The 12,454-nt window shown below is 38.5% G+C and overlaps 1 protein-coding gene across 1 annotated transcript; it reads left to right on the top strand.

Annotated features, from left to right (window-relative positions):
• Window positions 1-72: 72 nt before the first annotated feature.
• LOC144643051 (dihydropteridine reductase-like) lies at window positions 73-12,008 on the top strand. The gene is made up of 8 exons (XM_078502182.1): window positions 73-207; window positions 4,544-4,636; window positions 7,361-7,457; window positions 7,640-7,727; window positions 9,069-9,121; window positions 10,454-10,562; window positions 10,945-11,028; window positions 11,569-12,008. The coding sequence occupies exons 1-8, from the start codon at window positions 124-126 to the stop codon at window positions 11,681-11,683; spliced, it is 723 nt and encodes a 240-aa protein (XP_078358308.1). The 5' UTR covers window positions 73-123; the 3' UTR covers window positions 11,684-12,008.
• Window positions 12,009-12,454: the final 446 nt, after the last annotated feature.

Below are 12,454 nucleotides of genomic sequence, written 5' to 3' on the forward strand. Positions count from 1 at the left end.
AATACCGAAGGAATTCTTCCTACCCCGATGGGTAGCATATTGTCACTACAATTGTACAATGTCCGGGGAGAGGGAAGGGAATATTTTTGCAGTCAGTTTCTTCCTCACGTGGAGGTTTCCAAGATGGCAGCAGCTAGAGTTCTGATTTATGGTGGGAAAGGAGCTCTCGGAGCAACCTGTGTGTCCTATTTTAAGTCCAAAGATTGGGTAAGCGGAATTTTATAATTCTTCATCTTAAACATGGCCATTCTTCTGGAAATAACCAAAAGTACGCACTTAATTTGTACTCTGAGTTTGATCAGGCCGTAATGAGCCTACATATAGCTTGTAGTATTAGCTTACACGCTTTACAAACGAATCTTAAGACTTCAATAAACACAAAGTAAAAAGAAAAATTCTAATCCTAATATTGAAAACAAGAGCTGATATTTTCAGCTAATGTGTGAAACCAAAATTTTTTCTTTATCAATCTTTCTGTGCAATTCATGTCCATTCCCCAATTTCATTAGCTTATTGCGAAATGATGTTATAATCAGCTCCAATGATCGAAGAAATCATTTTCGTCTTTTTCGTTATCCTTGTCAGATAATAGGTAAACTTAAGCTGAACTTTAAAAGACAACATATTTAAAAGCTTATCCATGGTCTGAATATTACGAATACTTTTCTCCAGAATCAGTTATTTTTGAAACCTTTGAATCTAAAAATCCTTAGTAATTCCCCTTCCCTACCCTTCAATCGTTAATTAAGCCTTGGATTCTGTCCTTCAATTTTCTATTGTAGGGGGTATTCCCCTATCCCCATAAACTACTGGATCAACCTAGCTAAGCTAAAGGGGACCATCCAAGGGGGAAGCCAGTGTTATGTGCAAAGGGACGTCAGGTAGGAGCTCTGACAATGTCTCTCAAGAATGGCTTGTAACCCTTTGAGAGAGCAATAGAAAAAAATTTAAAAAATCTCGATGATTTGGTAAGTGCAGAATGCAATATGGAACAATTGAAAGTATGATGTTTTATATATGTTCGTGTTTATTTGTTTTACTTTACTTTCGGAAAAACTGTTCACAGGCTACTTGTATTCTTTCCTAGGTGTTCCTTACGTTAATCTTTGCAAACGTAACACGACACTTTTGTTCGTTTGTAACAAAATACTTTTGTTTTCCTTGAAAATGCCGTAACATGAAACTCTTGTTTTTTGTTTGTTTTACGGCGACATCGATGACATTTGTTTAATTTAATTAAGTTACGGTTTAAACTGCACGAAAGACGATTCTCAAAACTAAAGAACAAATCTAATCAAAAAACATCTTTTTCGAAAGGGTTTTTAAAACGCAGTACAGCTAGGATATTTGTTTCCTGGTTATCAGGTGTTCACGCCGAAAATCCCGGTGCAAGTTTTTGCATACCTAATTACGATTTACGAAAGCGCTGTGAACACGTCACACGCTCACTCAAGCATGAAGCCGAGAAGCACGTAGTGTGAAGATTTCTTTCAAGAAATGTCGGAACCGTCACGAAAGCATGTTCAAACACTAAAGCGGCAGAGGTTTTACAAAATAAAACCGAGGTTAGTTCAACCGATGGAGAACAAATAAAAGGAAAGGAAGTGACGGATGTAACATGATATTGTTGTTTTTTTCTCGCAGATCGCTGTGATGCCTTTTAAGTCTAATTAAATTAACGCCACGGATTCTACAGGAATTCAACCGCATTGAAAAGCACACCACGTTAGGCTTTAATACAAAATTTCTAAACACGTCACTGTTATTTTAATTTTCGATAGCTTGAATTTCAGTTTGTTATTGAAACAGCAAACAAGATACTTTTGTTTTTGTCAAAAACATGTAACATACTTTTGTTTTTGTCGAAAACGGATGTAACATGATGTCTATGGTAACGTGATTTATTTTCTGCAAAGAAGGCGACATTGATTATAACACAGATGTTATCAGGTTATCAATTAATTATGAGATGCTAGATCACCTTTTCTAAGAAAACAGCATTGCCATATCAAGAATTATTTCACATGATCTGCTATGACGCCTTACTGTCTAATTCAATTAATTTGTGGTTTTAACTTGGGGCCACGGAGTCTACACGAATCCTTCTGCAGAAGAAAAACGCAATGTTCGTGATGAAGACTGATCTGCGCATGCGTTTAGCACAAAGTATTTTTTTCCAGAAAGAATTGTACCACAAGGAGAGCATAGTGCTTTCTGAAACAAATATATACCTTGAGTTCTTCAATTGTAAGTATCGTAATGGACTCCCCGATTTACCAAGGGCACACGGTCAGGTGCTCTCCATCCCCTCCCCCCTTTACAGAAATAATTAATTAATTGATATTAATTAATTAATTGGTGATTAAAAGTTTACACCGCGTTAGCGGTTTAGTGGCTTAGTGGTTTAGTGGTTTAGGGGTTTAGCAAACGCCAACCCACCAAACCATCACAATAGTGCATTCTGCACTAAAAACAACAGGGACAATGCCCCTAGCCCCCAAAACAATAGCAAGTGCTATGTGCACTACAAGACCAATGGAATAACAAGCTCACAAGAGCTGCTCCACTACTGTGTGCATACTGTCCCCCCATGATAGAGTTGTCCTTCCCCATCACACCTTCCCCTTCCTTCCACCACCATTGAAGAACAGTCATATTTTGAGCACTCAGTGATTTTTAGTGCAGAATGCACTATTGTGATGGTTTGTTGGGGCTGTCGTCCGCTAAACCCCTAAACCCCTAAGACCCTAAACCCCTAAAGCGCTATGGTGTAAACTTTAATAGTCAATTAATTAATTAATATCAATTAATTATTCCTTGTGAAGGGGGTTGGGGTGGGGAGCACCTGAACGTACCGCTAGGTAAAACCTGGAGCACATCTACCTTACTTTCATATGAAGATCTCATATCATGGGCGGATCCAGGGGGGGTGGATTGGGTGGCTAGTCACCCCCCTTGATCCACCAGAAAAATGAAAATAAACACATTAAAATAGAAAATAAGGACAATGACACTGGGTAAGGGGAAAAAGGTGTTAATATTTTTAGCTAAAGTTAATTTGACATATTTGTTAACATCCACCTTCCTGAGCCAGGCGGCCGTTCAAAGTAAAGGACGGCCACTTTTCCGAAACAGGAGATTTTCGACAGCCTGTTTTACGACGTTCTGTGCTTAATGTAAAAAAACATGTGGTATAATTTTAAAAAATTACATTCCTTTAAGCTTTCTAGAGTTGTTTTAGCCTTGCTGGCATGATTTTCTTCTCCATATTAATCTTTTGAGTGAGTCAGTCTTACCGTTTTCTTCGCATCGAATCGATTTCGATTCTCAAGCAAAGCCGCTATTCTAAAAACATTGACTTACCAAAATGTCCCCATGCCACTTTGCCAAGAGCTAAAATTTTCCTCGCACAATTGAGGTGAGGAAAACAACGCATTCCTTCGTGAAAGTTCGTGGCTTTAAGAACTAGAGTTTCTGTCCCAAATATAATTCAAGGTAAGTTGAGGAAAGAATAGGTTTGCTGAATTATCAAGGAAAAACAGCGGTTTAATTACTCAATTGAAAGATGTTTAAAGCTGCTCAAAATCGCAGAAATCACGTCTAAGAGGCTTCAAATTCTCAAAATTTTCTGGGTCTCAGGCCCGAACTAATTTGGACTCCCACTACACTTTCAAAATCCTGTTTAAAAGCCTGATACCCCCTACCCCCACCGCTAGTAAACTAAAATATTGGCAAACAGCCACCCCCCTTGGAAAAATCCTGGATCCGCCCCTGCATATATTTGTTTCAGAAAACCCTTTGCTCTCCTTGTGGTACTACTCGACGTTCTAGGGCAACGTACTTTACGCTAAACGCATGCGCAGTTTAGTCTACGTTTTTTGCTGGAACTCGTGAACATCGCTTGTATTGCGTGTTTGTGGTAGGAATCCTGCAGATTTCGTGGCGCCAATTGAAAACCGCAAATTAATTAAATTAGATTTTTAAACTTTCACAGCACTTTCGTAATTAGGAATGCAAAAACTTGCACCAGGATTTTCGGCGTGAAACTCCTGATAACCAGGGAACAAATATCCTAGCTGTACTGCGTTTTAAAAAAACCTTTCGAAAGAGATATTTTTGACTAGATTTGCTCTTTACTTTTTGAGAAACGTCTTTCGTGCAGTTTAAACCGCAACTTAATTAAATTAAAGTGAAATAATTGGCTTTATTATTGAAAGGAAGACAAATGCCATCGATGTCGCCGTGAAACAAAAAAAAAAAAAGAGACAAACGAACAAAGGGTTACGTTACCGCATTTTCAAGGAAAACAACAAAAGTATCTTGTTTCAAACGAACAGAAGTATCGTGTTACGTTTGCAAAGATTATAAGCGTAACAAAAACCCGGAAAGGAATATAAGTGGTGTTTCAACATCTAATTGTAAGTAAAATAAGGCAAATAAACACGAACATCAAACAATACTTTCAATTGTCGACTCCATTGCATTCTGTACTGTCCTTTGAGTCTCTGAGTTAATGTTATTGGTTACGTTTTAATTTTCACAGTGGGTAGCTTCAGTTGACTTGTTTCCAAATGAAGATGCACATGCCAATGTTGTTGTAACCAAGACAGACTCCTGGACTGAACAAAATGAAGAGGTAAGAATACAATAAAAATCAAGCACACACAAGCTGAACCATAGCTGCCACTAAATCAAGTCATCTTACAGCTGTAATTAGGATTCAGCATCTTCTCAACCCCCATAGTATAAGGAGAAACTTGGGATTTGTCACCTCTCCATAGTGGGAGCTAAGTAGTAAGTTTATTTTCCAACAAAACAATGAATAACAATAAAAGGGGAAGATGTACCAAAGCAGAATTTTAACTGTTTATATTTACACAAGCATGTTTGTTGTTCTTAAAGAAATCTTCACTGCAAAATGTGAAAGAAACCTTGCGGACCGTATAGTTTACGTAACTTTACATCTTGTTCCATGATTTACGTCATAGTTTATACATGAACGAAAACTTGTTGTTTACAAAAAGAACACGTTTTGAGCCCAAGCAAAGTCAATGCCAGAGAAGAACATCATTAAACTGATTTATCCTTGCGAATGATCGGGTCAATTGAGCTCTTTGTTGCTGCCGATAGGCAGCCTTCATATTCTTGAAAGCATTTGAGAAGTTTCGTTCGTTGGTTAGTTCGTTCGTTCTATCGGATCGTTAATCAGCCTATCAGCAATCCCCTTTAAAATACAGTACGAGCCAGCCAATCAGCAGTCCCCTTATAATCGATGAAATTTACATGTGCTCCGTTTTGAAGGAAAGTTCAATGGCGTCTCGAACGGTGAATTCAGAACGATGTTTATCCCCTCTTGTTAATAAGAAACACATTTTTGGAGTTCAAAATGGAAAGAACTAACCCTAGAGAACACTCAACCGCCTAAAAATAGGACACCAACGGTCTTCTAAGACCTAAACAGTGATGAAGCAGAACAGCAGCTTGTTCAAAGTCAAGTTCAAATGGATGGTAAATGTCTTCAAATGTTGATTTGCTTTATACTCGTTTAGCTGATTTCTTGAAACTGGATTTAATAATTTGGAAATTTATGCTTTTACTTTCCGTGAGCATCTGGAAAAACAAAATGCATGCGTGTGTTCTCGCACGCAACAGTCATGCAAGGAAGTCGAAAGTCGCTTGCTTCTATAAAACGCAAATGTACCATGCTTATTTTAATAAAATTTGGCCGACCTTTTACTTTTATTTTGTAGTTTACATTATAGAAGCGGCGTTGTGTAAAACCTTGAAAAATTTGCATAGTGGAATTGATATTTGATACAAACTTTATAATAATACAAGTTGTTTTCATTGAGGCACGTGGGAATTTTGATTTCAAGATTGTGGTATTACTTACCGCTATACTTCATCTGCAACCTTTTGTTATCTTTCCATCAGAAAATATTTATGAAGTTATTTTTCTGTACATCAAATATTTTTGAAGTGTTACTAAGTAGTAGATAAAATATGAGCGGGAGATCTGTATGGGCGGTTACAATGGCGAGCCGATCGGCTCGCCATTGTAACCGCCCATACAGATCGGACGCGAATATTTTATTCTACTTGTGAAATGAAAACAATAAATTGAATGCAAAGTATTGTTATGCGAATCAGCAGAGATCTGTATCAAAAGTTAATGAATACGAATTAGCTGAACAGGAGTTTGTATCAAAAGTTTATTCTATTGTTTGATTTTTATTGGGGTTTACAGTTGTGTGCATGTGATCTGAATAGTGTGCTGGGATTGGTTTGCACCCTCATGAATAATTTATGAATTTTACAACTATGGTTACGGCAGCACTTCACTTCCCATTGAGAACTACTAGTTGATACATTTAATTTCAGTTTCATCAATTTGGCAACGCACTACAGACAGAAATCTTTGATAAAATACGGCCTCTTGCGAGTAATATATTCCATACTGAACACTTCACTGACTCTCACGAGAATCGAGACGCGTCTCGCGAGAAACGAGACGAGAGGTGGTAACTTACATTTGAGCGGTACAGCCTGTAAGGGCGTATTTATTTGCCACATATGCTTATAGCCGTCGCATTTGCTTGTTGGAATTTTTTTATTGTTCTAGAGCTAAAAAACAATTTTATAAATTCCAATGAGCAAATGGGACCCATGGCTATACGTGTATGTTGCAAATAAATACGCCCTAAGAAAACTTGGTCTTCTCTTGACTAAGTACTTAATAGTCCGTTTCATTCTCAATTTCAATTATAATCAATACACTTCATTTTTTGAGTTTTTTTTTTTTGGGGGGGGGGGGTTATTCGAGGGTGGGCAATTATTATCTTTTCCTACCTATAAGGTGGGCGCTTGTTCAAGGTTAGGGGCTTAATCGAATCAATATGGTACTCAAATAATAACCAGCCCTTAAACAATTATCGTTCCTTTTCTTTTACCTCTTCCCTCTCAAGGTGCAATTTTTGATGAAACTCCAGCATAAAATTGCTACTTAATTAATGTTATTTGATTTTTCATTTTATCAAAACTATGACAAAATTCGTGGAGGTGATTGGTTATTATAGCAGCATGATTTGAGGGGTCTCAAACTTGACAATTTTGCTATTTTCAATATGCTCTTTCCACTTTTGGTGTTGTTGTTATAGTCCATAGTTTTATGAAAAGTAGGTCTTGTGATGTCCTAGCTAGAAATGGCCTATTACAGATTGAATTGGACACGTCTCAGTCCTAAAACCATTACAAATTTTTAACAACAGTTGATTTTCAGTGTCTGAAGAATCATCCCCTAATAATTCAGACTATTACAGGAAATGTGCAGTATCAGTTGTGTTTTCTTTTTTCTTTTTAGATCCAACCCAAGGTCGAGGAGCTCCTTGATGGTAACAAACTTGATGCAATAATATGTGTTGCTGGAGGGTGGGCTGGTGGAAATGCCAAAAGCAAAGGTAGGGTTACTTGTAACAGTGTCTGGTTAGAATTAAACTGGTTATGTTAGTTCAATGTGGTACAAATACATGTACATAGCTATCTGGTGACAGAGAATAAGAAACACCAAGTGATCTTCACAACAGTTATTGGCTCGGCTGTGCATATTGCATTTCTTACACAGTATTTTTTTATTCATTAGCTGTTGTTAAGAATGCTGACTTGATGTTTAAGCAGAGTGTGTGGACATCCCTTATTGCTGCCAGTATTGCATCCAAACACTTGAAAGAGTATGTATTACTGTGGTTTTAAAAATTAAATCGAGTTAAGTTTAACCACTGTACAATGGCCACCCTGGGGACAGCACATTGCTGTATCAAAGGGAAGTACTAAATATTACTCCTACTCACTTTGTCTTGTAGAAACCAGAGTAAAGTGTTAGCCTACATATGTGAGACATGGTGGCCTAACAGTCATCTCGCTGGACTCTGAATCTAAGGGCCTGGGTTTGAACCTTGACTGGGGTCATTGTGTTCGTGGGCAAGACACTTTACTCTCATAGTGCCCCTCTTCACCCAGGTGTATAAATGGGTACCAGCAAATTTAATGCTGGGGTAACCCAGGGGGGAGTACTCCTATTCGCTTCATGCTATGGAAACCAGGAGATAAGCTCTTTCCTGGTGAGCTGCTAAACTCAAATGCAGACTTATTCTGCATGAACTAGTGAATCAGAATGGCTGACATCCAAGTTTTACATGAACATGGAATAAAAGTAGACTAGTGGTAACCACAGGTTAGAAAGTGCGGGCCTAGATGCACCTTCCTTCATTTCCAGGTGACAAAAGCGTCGATCTCAGTTGATAAATGTTCATGACACTTTCTTCGTATTCTAACCGAAAATATTTCTCAACTTCCTGTTTGAACGACACATTTTCGGATCCTTTTGCAATGTTGAAGAACACATAACTTAGGTCACCTCATTTTCACGCCGGCAATTACTCCGACAGGTCGCGAAAATTTATCAGAAGTGTCGATAAATTGCTGGACAAAAGACAATTATTATTCCAAGTAACGCGTGACGCACGGAATGGATGATTTAATCGAGCAAGCGGTGTACCCGGGCGGTGTTATCAAGATGTGATCTTGTTGGGTCGGTGGACTCGCTATGTTGTCAATGTTGTAAGGAATCATTCGTTTTGCTGTGGTTTGTTTGTGATACAATCACAGTAAATATTCTCAAAACCAACGCCTAAACAACGTCCGCCAAACGTAGTTTCCAATCTTCCATATGACAGAAGCCTTGATCTTATGTGACAAAATGTTGAGGTTGACCTATGTTTCGCTCTGCATGGTTTCGCATTCTAATCGTTCATGAAGAACAGATTTTCAACTTCCGGTGTTTCAACAATCTGTTGTGATTGACACATTTTTCGCATTCTGATCGTTCTTGGTGGAAGAACAAAATTTTCAACTTCCGTTTTGCAGCTAACCTTTTATAAACGTAGCGCGCACGCGTTATACGCAATCCGCTGGTCGCTGTCAAGATTAGGGTTGCGGGCCTCTCTTGGGCCCGCAATAATAAATTGTAATCTTTTTTGCCTTTCATCTTGCTCTATTGATTTTCTTCATAGGAATGGGTTGTTGACCCTTACTGGAGCCCAGCCCTCTCTGAGTGGGACACCAGGTAAGGCTAATGGTTTTTATAAATACTTTATTTAACTCAGGTTGCATGCTGAAATCCTCCTGATAAACGATGTAATGCAGATTGACATTTATTTGTTAAAATACACATGTACAAGGTTTGTTTCATAACTGGCTCCTCTAGCTGTTAGCCGGCAGAGCCTGGGGCATGAGACACAAGTGAGACACATAATTTCATTGGCTAGATTTTACAAAGAAAATTTAAATCTAGCCATCAAATCAACCAAAGTAAAATCCCTGATTTTAAAACAGTTGATTTGTTAAATTTAGATTTTCTCTGTTGAAGATCCAGCCAATCAAATCATGTGTCCCCAGAGCCACTTGTTACCGTAAAAACCCACAGATTAGCCGCACCTTTTTTCCAAAAAATTTCGCTCGAAAGCGGGGGTGCGGCTTATCTGCGGGAACATTCGGAAAAAGTGCCGTAAATTTTCGTGAACTGATGCTAATTTATGGAAAATTATAGAAATTAATATAACATAAAACTACAAGAGAGTATTGGTCATTGCTTTTGCAAGTTTGACAGCTCCTATACTGTTTGCAGTGTCGACAATGGCATATAACTTTAACAGTAATATTCATGGTACTTTATGAGCGAGAGAATACCATGAGTATTCACGAGTAAGATGGCCAATTGTTTCTTTCTCATTTTGCACTTTGATGGAAAAATTGTCAAACTGATTACGAAACTCTCTACATGCAACGAGTTTATCTCCAATAGATGGCTCCCAAATCTCTTTAATTTGTCCATATGATAGCCACGCGACCACGAAACCCGAACGCCTCCTTCGCCATCTTGTTTTGCTTTACGTTCTCGCCCTAGTCCCATATTTCGCGTCCGATCAAATGCCTGGTTACTAAGCTACGAACTTTCGGCAAACGCAAGTTCTTGTTGTTGTCACACAAAAATCCATGGAAAAACTGCGTTGAATAAAGAAATACCTGTCAACAAATGCCAGAAAAAGATCAACCATAATATATCAAAGTTGAAGTATTTTCTGTTTCAATGTTCATTGAGTTTACGTTCGATGAAGAAGACTCCCTTAAGGTCCTTAAGACTGGACTTTGGATTTTTGACTCGACTTTGGATTTTCTTTGATTTACTTTCAAAAAACTTTTTTTTCCAACATTTGAGTTGTTAAACTCGGGGTGTGGCTTGTCCACGGGTGTTTACGGTATTTTATTTGGATGCTGGTAGATGTAGTGAATCATTCAAGGATGCAGAGGTTTTGAGGTTTTGCCATACACAGACCTCTTGGGTCACTAGCCTGGGTTTGAGATAGTAATAAAAGTGTTTTCCTTTTGTTCTTGACAGGAATGTTGGGTTATGGTATGGCTAAGGCTGCTGTCCATCAGTTAGTGAAGGGACTTGCAGCAGAGAATGGTGGTCTCCCAACTGCTGCATCTGTTCTGGCTATTTTACCGTAAGTTGACAGCGAGAGTTAAAACCATGTAGTAGATGGGATACTAGAATATCAAAAATCTGATCATAGAATTTCCAGTCAGCCTATTCAATTATTGAATACCACAGAACCCTGCTCATTGGACATGTGCTTATTACAGACAGTTTTGTTTGTCCCAGTGAAAAGCTCAATATATTTTTTCTTACAAAAGGTTAACCTTAGTTACCCATTCTCATACAAAGTTCGCTGTGCTTTACAGATGCCCATTGGTTATTTGTACATTCTTACAGTTGCATGCTAATTGTACCCTGTTAGCAAATGATAGATTTCTATAGGTTTATGTGCTATTACTTCCTGGGATACACGGACTGCTAAAGCTGGTTTTCTTTTATATTCATTACAGTTTGACTCTGGACACGCCTGGTAACAGAAAGGGTATGCCTGATGCTGATTTTGCACAGTGGACACCCCTGGAGTATGTTGCAAAGTGAGTACAGCTACACCTGATTTCATGTTTAATTCATTAAGGACCAGGGCACTTTTTTCAAATTTGGTGTTTTCCCTTATCAATCTCCCTGATTAACCAAAAAGAAAATTAAGGTAGTTATGTCACTGCACATTCTTTAGGAATTCAGGGGAGAGTGTTTTTTAAAATTATTTTTTTGTGAAAATGACTTGCAACTCGCAACAGCATATGTGCAGTACTGTAAAGAGTGTAATGCACATGTCACAATAACACAAGCTGTGAGTAGTTCTGAATGTCACGTCACTCTGTAACTGATTACCACTTCAACTGCAGCCATGACGATCACACTAGGCAACTTAGAAATCATCTTTAGCGCCCTTGCTTGAAGGCAGTATACATTGTTCTTGTCAATAAAGTGCTGTTGCATTGTTGTGTGGCAGACAAAAATGCATTTCAGTGTGAGAGAATACATGTACATGCGTTTTTAATCATTAGAAGGATGCGCCGTTCTGAGTCTGAGTGCCACATGTATTAATCTCTGTGGCTTTTCATGTTTTACAGCTTGTTATTTGAATGGGCCCAAGGCAGCAAAGTTCCAGCAAAAGGAAGCCTGGTTAAACTAAACACGAAAGATGGAAACTCTTCATACGAAATTCACACTGGTGAACTTCTGTGACTGGACTAGGAACTAAACAAAACCCTTTTTACGGACTTGATCGACTCTCTGAGAAACTCCAGCTAGCAAGAACCGTTGTTGTAAAGGGATGCCAAGTGATCTGAGAAAAAGGATTTGTCGTACAGGAAAAAAGCATACTATAGGGAAAATATTATAAGAGGAATTTTTTTAATTACATTGGTGTTAAAACGAGAACCTTTTTACCGCTTTACTTTAAGAATGTTCAGTGGAATTAGGTTGACCTGACATTTGGATGTTAATGTATGAATAAGATTCTTAACTTTACTCGACTGGTAAATAAAGTAACGTGCTTTTTTCGAACTGATTCTTTGATGGTACGTGTACCTTATTGTTAGTTTCGCGGGAACTAAATTTTGCGAAAATTGAAGAGACAACTTTGTTGGACTTAAGTTTCGCGATTTCGTAGAAAATTTAAGTTTGCAGAAAATTTTCCAAAATGCTGACCCGTATTAAAAAACAGCCATGCGGCAATGATGTGTTTGCCGACTGCACAAAGGATGTGGGGGGTGATGGTTAGGGAGCGAGCCGCGGAGCGGTGTCCGTTTCCTGTCCTCATCAGGCCCACAACGCCAAGGAAATCGTGTACGTCAGTCCCACAACACCAAGCGAACCGTGCACTACCAAGGAGGAGGACGCCTGGGGACGAGGCAGCTAGGAAAATGCTTGAGGCATATATATATTGCTTGAGGCAGGATTCAGCGAAATCGTTTCGGGGTCATAGGGCTGTTGGTAATGGAGGCTCTGTACAAT

The sequence above is a fragment of the Oculina patagonica genome, chromosome 2 (genome assembly GCF_052425735.1).
Source record: "Oculina patagonica isolate OP01 chromosome 2, crgOcupat, whole genome shotgun sequence".
Lineage (NCBI taxonomy): Eukaryota > Metazoa > Cnidaria > Anthozoa > Scleractinia > Oculinidae > Oculina > Oculina patagonica.

Coding starts and splice junctions, on each gene's coding strand:
- LOC144643051 (XM_078502182.1), top strand. CDS start 124: ATGGCAGCAGCTAGAGTTCTGATTTATGGTGGGAAAGGAGCTCTCGGA. Junction 4,637..7,360: donor GGACTGAACAAAATGAAGAG/GTAAGAATACAA, acceptor TTTTCTTTTTAG/ATCCAACCCAAGGTCGAGGA. Junction 7,458..7,639: donor TGGAAATGCCAAAAGCAAAG/GTAGGGTTACTT, acceptor TTTATTCATTAG/CTGTTGTTAAGAATGCTGAC.